Source organism: Xiphophorus maculatus, chromosome 21, assembly GCF_002775205.1.
Source record: "Xiphophorus maculatus strain JP 163 A chromosome 21, X_maculatus-5.0-male, whole genome shotgun sequence".
Taxonomy (NCBI): Eukaryota; Metazoa; Chordata; class Actinopteri; order Cyprinodontiformes; family Poeciliidae; genus Xiphophorus; species Xiphophorus maculatus.
In genome coordinates this window covers 21,725,579-21,741,884 of record NC_036463.1, presented here as the reverse complement: position 1 = coordinate 21,741,884, position 16,306 = coordinate 21,725,579, and the positions used below count along the sequence as shown (strand labels likewise).

The 16,306-nt window shown below is 43.0% G+C and overlaps 1 protein-coding gene across 2 annotated transcripts; it reads left to right on the top strand.

Annotated features, from left to right (window-relative positions):
* Positions 1 to 284: 284 nt before the first annotated feature.
* Positions 285 to 16,295, top strand: zcchc2 (zinc finger CCHC-type containing 2). Of its 2 annotated transcripts, none has more exons than XM_023325971.1 (14): positions 285 to 1,231; positions 3,271 to 3,388; positions 3,495 to 3,565; positions 3,826 to 3,897; positions 3,973 to 4,073; positions 6,099 to 6,184; positions 6,468 to 6,530; positions 7,040 to 7,094; positions 7,170 to 7,293; positions 9,610 to 9,677; positions 10,892 to 10,974; positions 11,080 to 11,196; positions 11,506 to 12,885; positions 13,650 to 16,295. In XM_023325971.1, exons 1-14 carry the CDS (start codon positions 446 to 448, stop codon positions 13,709 to 13,711), a joined length of 3,186 nt encoding a protein of 1,061 aa, XP_023181739.1. In that variant the 5' UTR covers positions 285 to 445; the 3' UTR covers positions 13,712 to 16,295. The 2 variants fall into 2 exon arrangements, with proteins under 2 accessions (XP_023181739.1, XP_014326455.2); XM_014470969.2 differs by having other exon boundaries at positions 3,268 to 3,388.
* Positions 16,296 to 16,306: the final 11 nt, after the last annotated feature.

The following is a 16,306-nucleotide window of genomic DNA, read 5'->3' as shown; positions in this document are numbered from 1 at the left end:
CAAGTTAATCATTTCTGACCTCTGAAGATAATTCATAGCAGTTTTATTTAGGATAATTCCAGTAAAGATATGTAATTTTTCATTTGTAGGAAAAAGGCACGTTTTTGTAGTTGCAATGTGACAAATTGTGCAAAAGTTAAAAAGGGATACTTTCACAAGAAACTCTTGTAACTAGAATCTTCCCGTAGTATTTTAATTGGTGTTGTCTGGACTAAATCCAACAGGTGGCAGCAGTCACTGAGAAGACTGAAGCACCCTCCCGGAAATTATGAGTCGAAGAAGAAGGCAACTCTGGAAAAAAAAAAGGACTGAGTGCTGTGGCAGTGTCTGATGATTAGCTAACAGTAAAAACATAGTCGCGTTAGTGTTACTAAACGGTGGTATTGCTCTATAATGCATATGGTTATTTTGTTTACACTCTGAAGTCTCTCCTTTATCGCTGATAATGATAACAATGAAGCTACCGATGAAAACTGGCGAGAAAGGAGGCGACGAGACGGCGGAGGGCGATTCGTTGGATCCATCCGAAAGGCAGCATATCCCCAGGGCGGCATCTTCTCCTTCGGTGTACGAGAGGCTGCAGGAGCCGCCAAGACCCCGCGTCCACTCATCGCTTTTGGACAGAGAGAGCGTGTTCGAGTGGTTCGGCCACCATCTGAACCCCGCCAAGCGGATCGAGTTTATGTGCGGGCTGCTGCATATGTGCCAACCCCTGGAGCTCCGCTTTCTGGGATCATACCTGGAGGACCTCGCTAGAAAAGATTACCACGTTTTACGGGACTTTGAGTGCAGGGCGAATAACCCAAACGATTTGGGAGCTTTAACGGACGTGGTCGACCCGGTGATTCGGTCCAAACTCATCGTCTGCCTGTCCCTGCTCGGCTCTGACAGGAGGGAATGTGCTGGAATACTCTCTCGGATACTCAGCAGCGTGGACTTGGCCTTGTCGTATAGGAACTATGACTACTCTCTGCCTCCTTTCAGGGACCCTCAGCATCACCTCCACCCGTTCTATCCACCGTGCCAGGACGGTTCTGTGTGTGAGCAGAACCGGGACGAAGCAACGGCAGGGGCTCTGGAGCAGTTGGCTCTGCTCTATACCATGGCCTCGCTACACCCAGCTTTCCATTTTCACCAACGGGAAGTTATCCGGGGACAACTGGACAAAATCGAGCTTTCCTTGGAGGAGGAAAAGCGACAGAGGCAGCTCAGGATAAACGCCCAGTCGACGGTAATAAACAGCTTGCTGATATCGGGGCCTTTTCTTGTTCCTATAGTGGTGGGGTTTTTTCATGCTAGCCGAGGAAAACCCACTAAAGATGTTAAATTTAAAATTGTAAATACAAAACTTAAATATATAACTAGTTTTTAAAAAGGACCCCAGTCTAGCGGTGAATTCTGTAGTCACCGAGTAAGCTGAAAGCTCTTTCAACATCGTAGTTTAGCTTTAGCATAGCTGTTTATACTGGTACAGCTAATGATGCTAACCGAGTTAGCTAACACGTTAGCCAGCCGAAAGCAGCTAAAAGCAGCTCAGGCTGGACAGATGGTGCTAAGCTAAGGAGGGCCGGAAGTAAATTATAATTATATATATGTAAACAAATAAAATAAGGCTTATTTTTTCACAACATACATGGACCTTACTTACTTTATTTTATTTTGGAGTAACCTCACAACATTGGAACCTCAAAACATTGTCCTGAGCCGTATGCAACGAAATTTCGTTCTGTATACACCCTGTGCATGCAAAATGACAATAAAGTCAGTCTAAGTCTAAGTCTTAAGCCAAAATTTGGAAGGCTTATGGCAAAAGTTGTATTTGTTTATTGATTCCATTAAAGAAATATAAGTGTGTTTTATATATAGTCATCGAATAAAGAAAGTACAATTCAAAACAATAAAATATATATTTTTTAAAGGATTACAGTTGTAAAAACAAGAAACAACATATTCTTGCTGATTGGTGCTTTATATTAGTTGATGCTTCTCTTACAGATTCATTACATAAACTAACTGACATTTATTAAAAATAAATCACTATTTGACTTATTTTCATTTACCAAACATTGCACCGTGTTTTATGGCTGAACATCTGGACTTTACCCGTCTATCCTAAGGCCGTAATACCAGATATGTTGTTGTTCAGTCAGAAGCTGCTTTGGAAACTGAAGTCATGCTGCTGTTTAATTTCTCAAATTAACAAAAACTCATATGCTTTTCCTCTCCTTAACCCCAACAGTGTACTACTTCAACATTGTGCTACTTAAATTAGTTCTCCCATCCATTTAATAAGAGGATGCTCTTAGTTTTGCCACACACATTGTACAAAGAGATACTGTAATTGACTAAAGAGAAATCTTACTAGATCATTTGCAGTATTGTTGTCTGGTAGCCAGAGATCCACATGTGGAGAATGGGGGGCTGGTGCTGGGTGGAGGGAGATAAGGAAGTGGAAAGCTATTTGAGGCAGAAAAAGACACCTGCCAGTCAAGATAAGGACAACTTCATGCTCAGATTAGATCCAGGCACCAGAAATGCCTTATGAAGTCATGACCTCAGCCTCTAGCAGATGTTCAACTTAATATTTAAGAGGAGAAATTCCTGGCTTGCTGCTACGTGTTCATAGCAACTCATAAATTTGTCTTTTAATTGAACTCTGCATGTCAGACTAATTGAAATCGTGTGCGGTAAACAGTAGTCCCCCCAACTTTTTTGCTACAGTTAGTAGACAAAATCCAGTACAGACAAAATCAATGAAATTTTTTGAAAAATTTTTTCTGTCAAAAAAGTGACCAGCGACAAATCTGGTGACTTCTGTCTGTGTTACTTAAGACTTTTCGTGTTATAAAAAATCGGAGTCAGTCAGAAAACTGCACCGCTGTTGGAAACACTTTACTGAAATTGTAAACAGCTAACTGAGTGGTCCTCACTCAATAACTTCCACACTGAAGAGTATTGTCATCAGCGAAACCTGTAGCTGTTCTGTTTTGGTGCATTTACTGACTGGAAAAGAGACTGGATTTGTAGTTTTTGACTGTCCAATCTCTGGTCAGGGCTGGTCAGTGGCACATTTTAATCTGTTCCTGATTCTATGTTGCATCTCAAGTTGAGATATGATATCAGTATTCCCAGTTTATTTTTAGGGAAATAACATCAAAAGAATCCTGTCCTGCTTTTATTTTTAATCAGTTGCAGGAGAATGACTAGAACTGAACTTAACATGTCCGTTTGATTTGATGCACTGACTGAGCTGTTCATGTTCCCCAGGAGATGCTGGGCCAGCAGCTGGACTTCACGGCCTCCTCAGTGCAGGACTTTGGAGAGTGTCCAGCCTCCCATCCCCCCTGCCAGAGCCGGCGCTCCGGTCGCTGGACAACACAGAGAGAAGGTAAAAGAAACGGGGAAGGATGGGATGTTTAAATTCCTCCAGATGTCAGGAACAATTTTCTAAATGCATATTAGAGGAGAAGTAATTTTTTTTTGTCCTTTTGCAGCCGTTCACATTGAGAGGATCGTGCTCAGGGGGATCTCTCGGACGGCAACAGATAAGGAATACAGCTTTGAGGTAAATCATGGCACCTAGAGTTCCAGGAAGTGCTCTGATTGGTTCATGTGTAATGTGGGATTTGGCTATGATTTTGTGGCATGAATTTATTAATATTGGAATTGGGCCATTCCGACTGTGGTGAAAAAGTCAGCTATGGGTCGGATATGGGCAGAAAAATCTGGATTTGGATCAGCGTTGTCACCAGTGCTTTTTGCGACCAGAACCAGTGTTTGTTGTTGTCCTGCATGGATGACAGAGTTCTGTCTGCTGGCTTCCAGGTGAAGTGGTCAGACTCTTCCTCCAGCAGTGTGACCAAAACCCACCAGGAACTGGAGAACTTCCTGCTGAAGGTGAGCACTCTGCTCCTAGAACTTGACGTCAGATCAAACAATCAGAGATCATTTTGTGTGATTGTTTCTGTCCAGCTTCCAAAGGATCAGTGCACGGACTCTTTTGAGAAAAGCATCCTAAGGCTCCTGAACCAGGGGGACCAGTACGAGAGCAGGGAGGTGGAGAAGAACCTCAGGTAACGGCTAGCTAGCAGCTAGCTCAGCGCACACAGACACAGGCCAGTTTTAGCCTTGTGATCGGTTTGTTTAGGACGACATTCTACATTCGTTCTACTGTTTTTTTACATCCTGTCTCAATTCACATTGTCATGTGTTATATCCCGCATTTAGAACTCGTGTTACCAGATCATGTGAGAATCAAGCAACCAGTTCTATGAAAACAAGCCCAAAAAATCCCCAACTGATGACAATGTAAAGCAAAAACATTTAAAAGTGTTTTTTACAGCACGTACCTGCATACTACCCTGCACCACTGCAAACTACATACCACTAGTGTTTGCTCTATTGTGGGGAGCATGCTATAATCTTTTTTCAGAAGGAAAGTCAAGCCCAAATAAGAAACTTCACATTTAAAAATAAGCCCAAAAAAAACAACCTGCAAGCTGTTTAATCTGTAGGTGACTTTAGAAAAAAACAAGCCCAAAGTCACTGATAACAAGCAGACTTGGCAACGGTGGTTACAGCCAAAGCAATGCAGAAGGAACATTGTTTCACTTTTTTTAGACATAGACAAATTTTACTGTCATTTAGCTGTTCATTTAAAATGTACATATTGAGCCAAATTTTGTTGAAAGGCTCCAATAATAATAAAATAAATAAATAATAGAAAGTATCAGTATAATTATACACAATAATTTTTTTTTTTCTGTTCTTCATATGGCGTTATTGGAAACTAGGGGTGTACCGATCAATCTGTTCTGTTTTCCTTAATACTGGGAGTTTGGCGATATTTGTATGTGAAACCGATCATACCCATCGTTTTTTTCTGTTATTTATTTATTTACCTCTGAAAAGGTCTGAAAATCAGCCACTGTCACCAACTTAGAGAATTTGTCAACAAAAAAACATTAGTATTGACAGAACTGTTATGCTTCTTAAAGAAAGGTGCAATTGGTGCAGGCCTGGTAAAGACCTGATAAAAGGGTCGATGTGATCGCGCTGAGGCTGTTTGCGGTCTGTCAGGATGATTCAGGTGGAGGCTCCTGAATCAGACTGGGACCACTGGAAGTCATGGTGAAGTGGGACATGGCTGCAGACAGCTGGATGAGCTGGAGCTGCTGGTTTCAGGACCCTGTAGGTTTTGGTTTCCAGCTCTTTCAGCTCTTCCTCCTGTCCTCATGTCCTCCTGTCTGTAGCTTTCATTTCCTTTGAAGTGAAACTTTGGAAAATGAAACCAGCCTGACTTCCTCCTCCTCCTCCTCCTCCTCCTCCTCCTCCTCCTCCTCCTCCTCCTCCTCCTCCTCCTCCTCCTCCTCCTCCTCCTCCTCCTCCTCCTCTCACACCTCTCCTACTTTTCCCTCTGGTTTTAACTCTAGAGTTTGTTGGCTTCATGCTGGTAGAAGATTCTCACAGTAGGAAACTAGAGAGGTTTGGATGAAATGCACTTACAGTTTTATCACAGTTTTTGTTTTTTATTGTGCTAGTGTGATAACAATAAAAGTGACGCAGTCACTGCATTTAATCATATTTTCAAACTTGTTGGTATTTACTGCTGCTCTCACGGAGAAAATAGTGGGGCAAACAGCTGACAATGCAGACATTTTTTAAAAAATTTTATTTGATTAAGATAATTTTGAATTTATTGTGATGCAAAATCAAAATTCTTATCGTGAAAAGAAATTTATCCCAATAAATGATAAACAATATAATGAAATACCCACCCTGGAGAGGGATGACAGTATTTACATCATTTTTTAAAACAAAAATGTTTACAATTGATGTTTTGTGAATGAAACCAGAAAAACAATTCTTTATCTCCTCTTTAAAATGTATTTCTTCTTGCTGTGATATGTTTAAGTGAAAGCTGCCACATGTCAGCAAAACGTCACACTCTGATATTATTGTTGAATATTTCATTCATTATGATGGACAAACATTTTCCCTGGTGTCTCCAGCTGCCTCCCTGAACTGTTTAAATCCAGATACATGAATTTAAAGCAGTTCAGTTCTGACATCATAACAGCTTCTGTGTCCGCCTGCAGGGAAAGGTTTCTGTCTGCCCCGCCTCTCTTCAGGCAGACCAGGAAGATCTGCAGCTTCTTCAGCTCCTCCAGACCGGCCTGCAGATGTGAGTGGGAACCTTTGACGAACGCTGAGTAAAGGCTTTAACTAGGCACTTTAAATGTTGAAACGTGGACTACACTGAATCTCCTCCTTTTTTTCCATTTGTTACTGATTTACTGTCCAGCCTGACGCTTTTCTATTGAACCTTCTTACTATTCCCAACTCAGTGATGCAGAATTGAACAGCTTTCAGCTAAATTTTTCTATGATTCAAATGTGTGATGAACTGCTGCTGCCGCTCTAGAACCAGCCATGACTTGTTTTTGATGATTTTCTGTCTTCCAACAGGTACCTTACATCCTGGGACGACGTACCAGCCAGACTGCTCTGACGCCTCCAGTCAGGATGAAGGTGGGAGGAGCGCTGATTGTTTCTGTTTGTGACAGTAAGGAGGGAACCTGCAGGTTAGATGGCAATCTTAAAGCTGCTGCCCAGAAGCCTGTCCTTCATGCTGAGCACAGTCACGGTGGTGGGGGCTGGGGTGGTGGGTTTATTTTTGGACAGGTCCTGTCATCATATTTCAAGGCCATATTTGCCGCCCGTCGTTGCTGACCTCTGGTCAGCGTCGCCGCAGCAACAGCGGTTCCAACTGCTAACACTGACGTAGATGAGGTTATAGGTCAAACAGGCCTCCAAAACTGTTTTTCCAGTCACAAATCTGCAATCTCATTTAGGTCCAGACTTTGACTGGGCCATTCTAACTCTGGAATGCCCTCTACTCTAGACCAGTGGACATGTTTAAGGTTTATCTGTGTAGCGCAAAATCCCAGCAGAATTCAGTGAGATCAGTGAGTGTAAGGCAGATTATAAACTGTATGAATATGAATGTTGGTGTGTTTATTAATATACTCTCTGCGCAGACTCATATGTTCAGGGACACAAGAAGAAACACGCGTCTAAGAATCCATGTCAGCTGTGAGTAGGACGGCCTTTTCGCTCGTCAGAATGACTTTCTGGATGCACGCAGTAACAATTCTTCTTCTGTGCCAGATTGTCACGGGCCAAAAGCCCCCAGGCGGACACATGGAGGGGGGGCCACGCAGCAGAGCTCAACGGGCCCGCAGACAGGAGGAAGAAGAGCAGCGCGGCGAGGAGCAGCCAGGAGGCTGAGCAGGTAGGACAACAGGAAACAAAGCAACCTTTCATTGATAAATCCCTGTTAGTGTGGCATAGTAGCTGTTGATGCGTAGATGTCAGTAAAAGTCTAAACCAGCGTTCACACTGTAAAGGTTTTTCCTTATTATCTTGATGTCACATATTATCACCGATGAAATCAGTTTTCACTTTTTTTCTTGGTTCATTTTCCAGGGTTTTCCCCAGTGTATTATAGGCCTGGCGCCCCGCCATGCTTTACTAGCCCCACTGCCAGGCTATGTTTAACACAAGTTTTATGTTTGCCTATGTTTTTAGGAAAAAAGAAAAAAAAAAAGCTTTTTTTTTTTTTTAAGTCGTATTGCAAGCTGTTGCTCTGAGCATTTCACTTTCGGAGCAGATTTATTAAGTTAAAAGATATGTTTATAGAAGATAGGTTTATAGTTTATGCATATAAAACCGGACTAATCGCACCTCTGGTGCTTCTGATCATCTCAATAAACAAATGTTACACTTATGTATCTGTGGTCTGAGTTAAAAAATTAGCATTCATGGGCCCCTGAAGCCTAGGGGCCAGGTGGAGCCGTTAACTTAATTTGGATTAAACAGAAGTTCAAATAATTGATATTCAATTTAATTGTATTTTTTGTTTTTAAGTCTAGTTGTGGGTTTAAATAGCCTTTCACTGGCATTTTCCCGTAACATATAATTACCCAGCAATATTTTTACATTTCCTGTCTACTTAACATCTTTTATTACAAAAACACGGTGGACCGCCTCGGCGCCTCAACCAGCAAGTTTTCTGGGGGAAACCCTGCTTTCTATTTGCTGATTATTTCATGTTATACCAGCGTGTGGCTGGACAATATGGAGCTGGAATTTTATTGCAATATTTTGTGGTGGTAATAGCACCACAAATCAGAAAAAATCTGTTTATTATTTATATTTTATGTATCTGTGTTGCTGTGTCAGCATTCAAAGCCCCACAAACACAAATATTGTTCCTGAAAAACATTAAAATTTGAAACAGGCCTCTTCAGAACGCCACTTGCTTAAAAAAGTCTGATTTATATCGTTAAGCTGCACATTAACTGCATTTAATCATATTTTCAAATTTATTAATATGTATTGATAGTCTTGTGGAAAAGCAATTTAGAAAATAGCAAAAATAAAATTTCCAACCATACTGTCAGTTTTGCTTTTTTAAATTACCAGCAATAACTGAAATTTATTGTGATGATAAATCAAAATTCTTGTCATAAGAAAGTTTTCGCTATAAACGATACGATAAATTTCCACCTATCCCTCGGTGTTTTAGTTCAGCAGGATGGGAAGACCTCTGCTTCACTTTCAGCTAATTTAATCCTTCATGTGATTTCACTGATGATGGCTCTGATTTATTATTTCTGATTTGTTCTTTTGCTCATTTTGCTGCTTTGTTGGTCAGTTATTCTCTGGTTCTGGACACCGTGCAGCTGGAAGGATTTTACTCTTATTGTGTCACTTTCAGGCAGTTATGTGTAATCATGACAACAAGGTAGTTCCCTTTTTGTTGTTTTATTTTTTATTTTTTTACAACTGGGAACAACTGATCAGAATCTCAAAAGCTCAAATAATACCTGAACTTTGACCCCAAATCCCAGAGAAATAGAAACACAGGCTTCATGGATGCAAAGGGAGGAGGAGGAAGTTCAGCTCCCCTACTCCAACATCTTTCTAACCAAACGGCCAGACAGAGGCTTAAAGAGGGGCAGCTAAAGCTAATGAGCTGGATTAGCAGAGCTTCTCAGCAACTGATGATGTCATCCAGGACGGGTTGCTGTAGAATATAATCTCTGCTGTCCTGATATTGAGCTGTTGGCGTGTCATGAAGGTCATGAGAGCCAAGCTACCGTCCACAACTGCTCTGAAGAAACTCGGACGATATGAGAACATTTACATTTTTCTTCGGGATACGTAAAGCGTTGTTGAGCCGAGTTGTTGCAGTTTAAAGCAGAATCAGGAAAGCTGCCTGTGCTGTGGAGGACCGCCCAGGAGCTGCTTCCTGATTGGCTGTCACATGAAGCTGCTGTAATGATTTACTCTGCCTTCACGGAGCTAAACATGAAGACGGGTTAATGATTGCAGGCGGCGGACATGTGGAGGGATTTGGTAAGGCTAGGAATGACACAGCAGTGTGTGTGTGTGGGGTTGCCACGTGAACGGGATGTGTGAGAGAGATGTTGCTGATGGAGAACATCCACCATGGAGCTGCTGGACGCCATCCCACATTCATTTGTTGTCTTCTCATGCTACATGCCGTATGCCTCTTCATTCTGACCTCTGACCTTCCTTCTAGCACCTGGATCCTGACAGAAGGAGCCACCCAGCATCTAAAAGCAAGAGCAGATTTTTGCCCGGAGACAGGTAGGTGCTGCAGAAAAGGGAAAGAAAACCCAAAACGCCAGGTAGACTGGAACAAAACTGCGTAGAAATTAGTGAACCACTAGGGGGAGCCGTCTGAAGGCTTTAACACATGAGCCTTGGACCTGACTGACGCCTAGTTTACAGCTGCACTCATAGGGGCCATAATGTGTTTCCTTTGGGAACTGTAAAGGGACAAAAATGCAAAACCAAAGAATAAAAGCATTTCTCATCACATTATTAACACAATTTCAGTGATTTATGATACATATGTATCCAAATAAAAGAATATGGAGCACTTTTCCTAAAAGAAAAAAAAAGCATTGTGGGTGTTTTCCTTCTGCTCGTCCTTTCAATGTGAACAAATACGGGGCAGCAAATTTATGTCACACAGTAGCTATGTTGTCATGTGAATTTTGAGTAACTTTTGAAATGTAAAAAAAGGGGGGGGGCGTGTTTTTATCTGCTGGTTTAGAGTGAGTCAGCCGGCCTACATAAAGGTTTTGTCAGATTTTGACATCATGCTTGGATGTAATAATCAGGATGGAAAAAGATTTGTGGAACAAACTTCTTTGTAGCGAATACCTCCATCCACTGGAGGGTCTGTGCCTTACGAGAGGCACAAGATTCAGAAAAATATCAGAGTCCAAACCTCACTGTGGTCCATGCCAGTCAGCAGCCCCTATTTCCTGTTATTACACCTTTGCGTAAACATCACAATCTGACAAAATTAATCTTTGCAGAGTCTGGTAAATTTGCTCCAAACCAGTATATGGCAATGCACTGAATTCACTTTATTTTTCTTATTTGCAGCATTTCAAAGGTTAACTAAAAATGTGCACGACAATTGGACGTAAATGTGGCTACTAGCACACAGCAGGAGAACTGAGAGACCTCTTAACCCTAATCAGTTGATTTTCAGCTTGTCTGGCCATAAAATATCTCACCTTTTTTACCTTACTAGGCCGAGAAAAACACTCTTCATTGTGCACGCTGTTACCGAGTGAAAGACAATCAAATTGAACTATCTCCACTGTTAGCAGAGACATAAAAAGCTGTCTTAAAAGTATCTTCAACTATAGAGTGGATGTTTGCAGTCCTTATATTCTGTAGAAACTTCACACCCACTTTTGTTCTCTAGTGCTAGCTTTAGCAGTAATCCCAGTGTAGAGATGTTTCAGGTCCAGCTGATGTTCTGGAATGTTTTCTGTCTGCAGGGACAAAGTGAGTGTGAAGGGCAGAGGCGCCGCCTTTCTGACTAATGGCACTTTGTTACCGGCCCTGTCGCCGCAGAGGAAAGGTGAGGAACTACAGAAGTTGCCAGAGCAACAGGAAAACCCAAATGAATGACAAGATGGAAGCTGCTGAGGGAAATGTTGTGACTGACACGACAATGTTGTTTCAGTCGGACCTTCTCATGCGGATACATTTGGGGAAACGTCGTCCGAGAGCTGCAGCTCTCCCTCCAGCCCCCAGTACAGGAGGCGCCAGAGTCTGGAGAGCGACGACGACAACAACAAAGGTGAAATGCACTCACACACACACCAACACACACTGCTCCACGTAAACCACAGCAGCTTCTGAAATTATCAGTAAAAAGTAAGAACATGCTACTGATTTTAAAAGTATGTTTTCCTTCCACTCCACTTTTTATCTCTATGCTTATATATAGCACTGTGAGCAAACAGCTTCCCTCTGTAACATTTAAGAAATAAAAAACAAGATTTTTAAATGTTTTTGGAAACATTCCAACATTTTCAGAAAGTGATTATTAGCAATAATCCATATTCATGTTTAATCTCTAACTGATATCTGTTATTGTCTCTGTCAGACTCAGACAGCCACTCTGATGAAGGCAGTAAGGGCGTGGCCCCTGACCTGTTCTTCATGCGGCAGGCGGACTCCGCTGGGTTGGCAGACGGCCCTCGGCAGGGCCCAGACTTCGCCTCACCCCCCTACCTGCCCCCTCTGGCCTGCTTGCTCCCCAATGGGGCCCCTGACCCTGTGGCCCCAGATGGAAACCCCCTCCCAGCAGGGCCGCTGTCGGTGGTCCCCACCCCAGGGATTGTGGGTGATCTGGAGAAGAGGGAGGTGCTGACGACCTTCGGGGGCCCCCCACTGGCCCTGCATCACTCAGTCGGTGGGGGGGTCCAGCCTCTGGTCCAGAGGTTTAAGACGGCTCTGCCCCACAGCCAAGGGCCCGGTGAGGGGGAGGCCCCTCTCAGAGCGCTGGGCTCCATGTCACCGGGGCCACCTGCGTACTCGTCCCCCTCCCTGCCCTGCCAGGAGCCCGGCCTGGCCCCACCCCTGCCCCACATGGAGCCCCCCCACCCCAAGCTGCATGGTATCCTGCCATCTGGGATGCCCTCTCCCTACGCCCTGGCCTCTGTGGCTCCTGTGCCCCCCTCTGTGATGCCCACCCTGGGGACCCCTGGAGCGGCTGTTTCTCCGGCCGTCCCCTCTAACTCTCCCGGGCCCCCGCCCAGTCTCAGCCCAGCGCTCGGCCTCAGCACGCCGCAGAATGACTCAGTTTCCTACTGCAACAGCAATGCTTCCGGTGGAAGTGGCCCCGTTGCCCCTGGCAACCCCGTAGCTGTACAGCAAACCCAGCAGCAGATGCCCCCGCAGCAGCAAACGCCACCCCTCCAGCAGCAGCAGCCCCCTGTGGGATGTGGGACCTGCGGTTGCCATAACAACTGTGGTAACCGAGGCAGCGGTAGTGTGGTGGGGGGCTCCTCTAGCTGCCAGCCCCCCCTCTACTTCCACCACCAGATGGCAGCAGTAGCGAGGCAGATGTTCAGCGTTCCTCAGTCCCTCCTCTACCTCGCCCAGACCCAGGCCCCCCACCAGGCCAACGGCCCCCCCACTATGCCCCCTTTCTTCCCTGCCGCCCCACCCCCTGTCCTCCCGTCCCCCTACCTGCATCCCCACAGCCAAGCGGAGGGCCCGTCCCACATGATGGGCAGCCAGGCCCAGGTGGCAGTGGCGGCCGCCAACTACAGCCTCCAGCAGCAGATGGCGCCAGCGGCATCGTTCTCTCAGCGTGTCTACCAGCCGGTCTATCCGGGTCACCTGGGGATGCTGCCTGCTGCCGTGCTGGGGGGCGGCGGAGTCAACAAGAAGAACGGCACAGTGTCCTGCCACAACTGTGGAGTGAACGGACACTTTGCTCAGGAATGCAACCAGCCCAGCATGGACTCCACCCAGCCGGGTAAGGAAGGAGCAACGGTCCATGAATTTCTGTCACATTTCACTCGTTTTATTGGGATTTGATGGGACTGATCAACTTAAAGTAAAGAATCATTGTGATTTGTGATTCTTCACAAATAAGAATCAGGTATGTGTATGGAACTACATTGGGGTCAATAGTTTTTAAACAAACAAAATTGAGAACAAAAATTTACTGTAAACTGAAAAAATCTTGAAATTGGAAAAACATATTTGATACTAAAACAAAATTGAAATTGAAGAAAAAAATTTTTTGAACGTGAATGTTTGTTTTTTTTACAATGTGAGTAACATTTTAGAAACAGAAAAAACATTTTCAAACTGAAAAAAATCACCTTCAAAACTCATTTTTAATTTCTCATTTTCAAAAATCCTTTTTACTCAATTTGACAAAAAACGTAAATTTAAAAAAAGGTTTTTTTTCCGATTTAGTTAGAAAATTAGCTTTCCACACAAGTATAACAATTTTTTTGGATTGTGTAATAAATTCAGTTTAAAAACATTTTTCAACTAAAAGTTAAAACTTGGTTTAAGTTTAGGTTTGTTTTTTTTTAGATTGAAATATAGATTTTTTTTTTCAGCTTCAAAATATATGTTTTTGTGAGTGGACTTTATGGCCCCAATTTAGCTCTATACATGTGTCAAAACTTTTACATGAAAATAATACTGTTTTCTTGTGTGTGTGTGTGTGGGTGTGTGTGTGTGTGTGTGTGTGTGTGTGTGTGTGTGTGTGTGTGTGTGCTGCAGGAGGCTTCAGGATGAAGTATGCAGCATCCAACATTTCAGAAGCACTTGATAATGCCGACTGAAGACGAAGGACAATGATGACGAGTTCCTCCTGTCGTCATGACTACGACAGGTATGGCAGCAGTGAAGCGTTCCTCTGGGGCAGAGAGCTGCCCGGGCTCAGCAGACAGAGCCTCAGCACAGTGCCTCACAAACACCTGGTTACCATGGGGACGACTCTTGTAAAGTCATGTGACTTCCACTTTCTTCCCTTTCAGTTTCTTTTGGATATTTTTGCACTGAGGGTTGGAAAATTTTAAATTATTATTACTTTATAGGAAGAATTTTTTTTTTAACTCAAAAATGAAGACTTGAGTCTCGGCTTAAATGTTCTGATCCACTTATTTCTTAAGGAGTCTCTGCTTTCTTCTCGTGGTTTTGTTCATCTCTGATTTTATTGTTTGGAAGAACTGTACAGCGGGTTTCTAAGATCAATAATCAGTAAGCAGGAGTTGTACCTGTAGGTTCTCTGCACAATTGTGAATGTACACCTTCAGACAGGAATCTGTGTATATTTGAGGGTTTTGCGGTTTTGTGGTTGCTGTGGGGACGGCCGACCTCTGGCCCTTCAAATCCGGGGAGTCTTGTTTGACGCAAGCGCACTGTAGGAGCACCACCAGAGTTCACGTTCGGATTTTCTTTTCTTTTGACCTCAAGTCCACATGAGATGGTCAGTTTTTGCTTTATTAGAGTGTACAAAAGTATTCCTTTTTAAATATATATATATAGTTAATATTTTAGATAGGAGACTTCTGTTTTAAATCAAACAAATGAAACCTGCTGCTCGACATTATGTTTTTAACGTTTAAGGCTGGAGGTGTCAGGTAGAGATAAAAATTGGAAATCCGACAGAACTTTTCCGTGTCAAACCTTCGCAGGCGTTTCAGCTGCGAGAGCAGTGGCAGTTTATTAGACTTTTTACCTCTGGACAAGATTTGTGTCAGAATCTTCACAGCATGACGACTTCACTGGAAGACGAGAAGCAGCCGCGCGATCCGAGGAGCTGAATGTACCGACAGAACGGAGAACTCTCCTCCTGATGAAACGTCCACATGCTGGGCAAGGCCTCTTAACACTTCAGGAGTTGTTTTTTTTGTTGTTTTTTTTTAAATACTTTTAAGATGAAGAGGATGATGCAGCCTTCTGATCAAACTAGCACACTGAGAGGGAACACCAGACTCTTTAGTCCCAGAGTGGAATCTAATCTTAACTTCTTGTACTTTATTATTATTATTTTTCATATGTATACCAGTCTTGTTAACTGACACTTGATTACATATTTGTTGATAAACTTGAAAGTTCTTCAAAGCCCTCTTTGATTTGAAACAGTGGCATCTTTTAATGTTTTTATTGGTATTTTTTTAAAGGTGTTAGCCAGTGTTGGAGTGTGGAAGCAGATTACTGGAGATGCACCAAGAGACCCACTGATTTTCTCTTCTCACAAAGAGAACATTTGTTGTTAAAACTTTAAGTACTTAATTGGACATCAAGTATTATATTTCTCTAAAACTACATAAAATGCACAGTAGCCGTTTGAAATACAAAAGCTAGTAAATTTCTCAATAATGGAGTTCAATGTCGTTTCAATGAATTTCTCCTTATAGAGGTTTCACTTCAGTGCAGACGTGGTTAAAAGCAAGAGTTACAATTGAGTTTGATTTTGTTTAAATGTTTTTGGTTAAACCTAATTTAAAACAACATTTTTATAACATCTTATGACATGAAGCACGTAGCGTCACCCCATAGTGGGGATTTATCTCGTTAAAAAAATCATATCTCCTTTTAAAAAGAGAAAAATTCATGTTTACAATTTTACGTCTCGATTAGATGAGTTTCTCACATCTGATATCATTTAAGATGTGAATATTTCTTGTTATAATGAGCTGCTCCTGTTTTTATTTCCTAGCTCTGGAAATCTGTCGTAGATTGGTGCATCTGTAGAATTAACTTAGCTTTCCCATGTAAAAAAAAGCCTCTATTTGTCATATGTTTGACTTTAAACTAAGTGGCTACTAACAGCTACGGAGCTGAGAAATGTCTTCATGAGCGTCGGTTCAAACCTTTTCCTGCTTGTGTTCGTTGTTCGGCGTAGTGATTCTAAACCTGGACAGGTCAGGGCTCAGGAAGTGTTCAAACCTACAACCATCTCGTTTTCAGGGCTTCATCAACATGCTGCTTTTATTAGATTTTTTTATTTGTGTGTATTTGTCAGCCTACTGTCACTGCAACTGATCTATGCATTCACGCCTGTTATTCCTGAATGTGACTGCCGGGAGATTCCAGTGGTGGAAATTGTTCTCCGATCCAGAAACCCGTCCCCCACCTGCTGCTGATCTGTCTCCAGCAGTTAGGTCAAACGTCCTTCCTCCCACCTGAAGGTCGTTTTGAGCTCCAGATCAGAAGCGCTCAGACTGCCGGTGTAGATCAAGAAGGAAGTCCGGTGTACATACTGAGGACTCGTCTCTCCAACGGCCCGTTTGAGCAACGCCGTACTGTCCCTCTGCTGCCACCCTCAGCCGTTATGTTTACTGTACTTTGGAAAGGTCAAAAATATATTTCTAGAGTGGAATTTGGATTTTATGCAAATCGATGATCTTTTTTTTTTTCTTTAATTATAA

What these genes read in the sequence shown, in the direction of transcription:
- zcchc2 (XM_014470969.2), top strand. Translation starts at nt 446, where the DNA reads ATGATAACAATGAAGCTACCGATGAAAACTGGCGAGAAAGGAGGCGAC. An exon ending in GCAGCCAGGAGGCTGAGCAG is followed by an intron (nt 7,294 to 9,609) that starts GTAGGACAACAG and finishes CCTTCCTTCTAG; the next exon opens with CACCTGGATCCTGACAGAAG. An exon ending in AGATTTTTGCCCGGAGACAG is followed by an intron (nt 9,678 to 10,891) that starts GTAGGTGCTGCA and finishes TTCTGTCTGCAG; the next exon opens with GGACAAAGTGAGTGTGAAGG.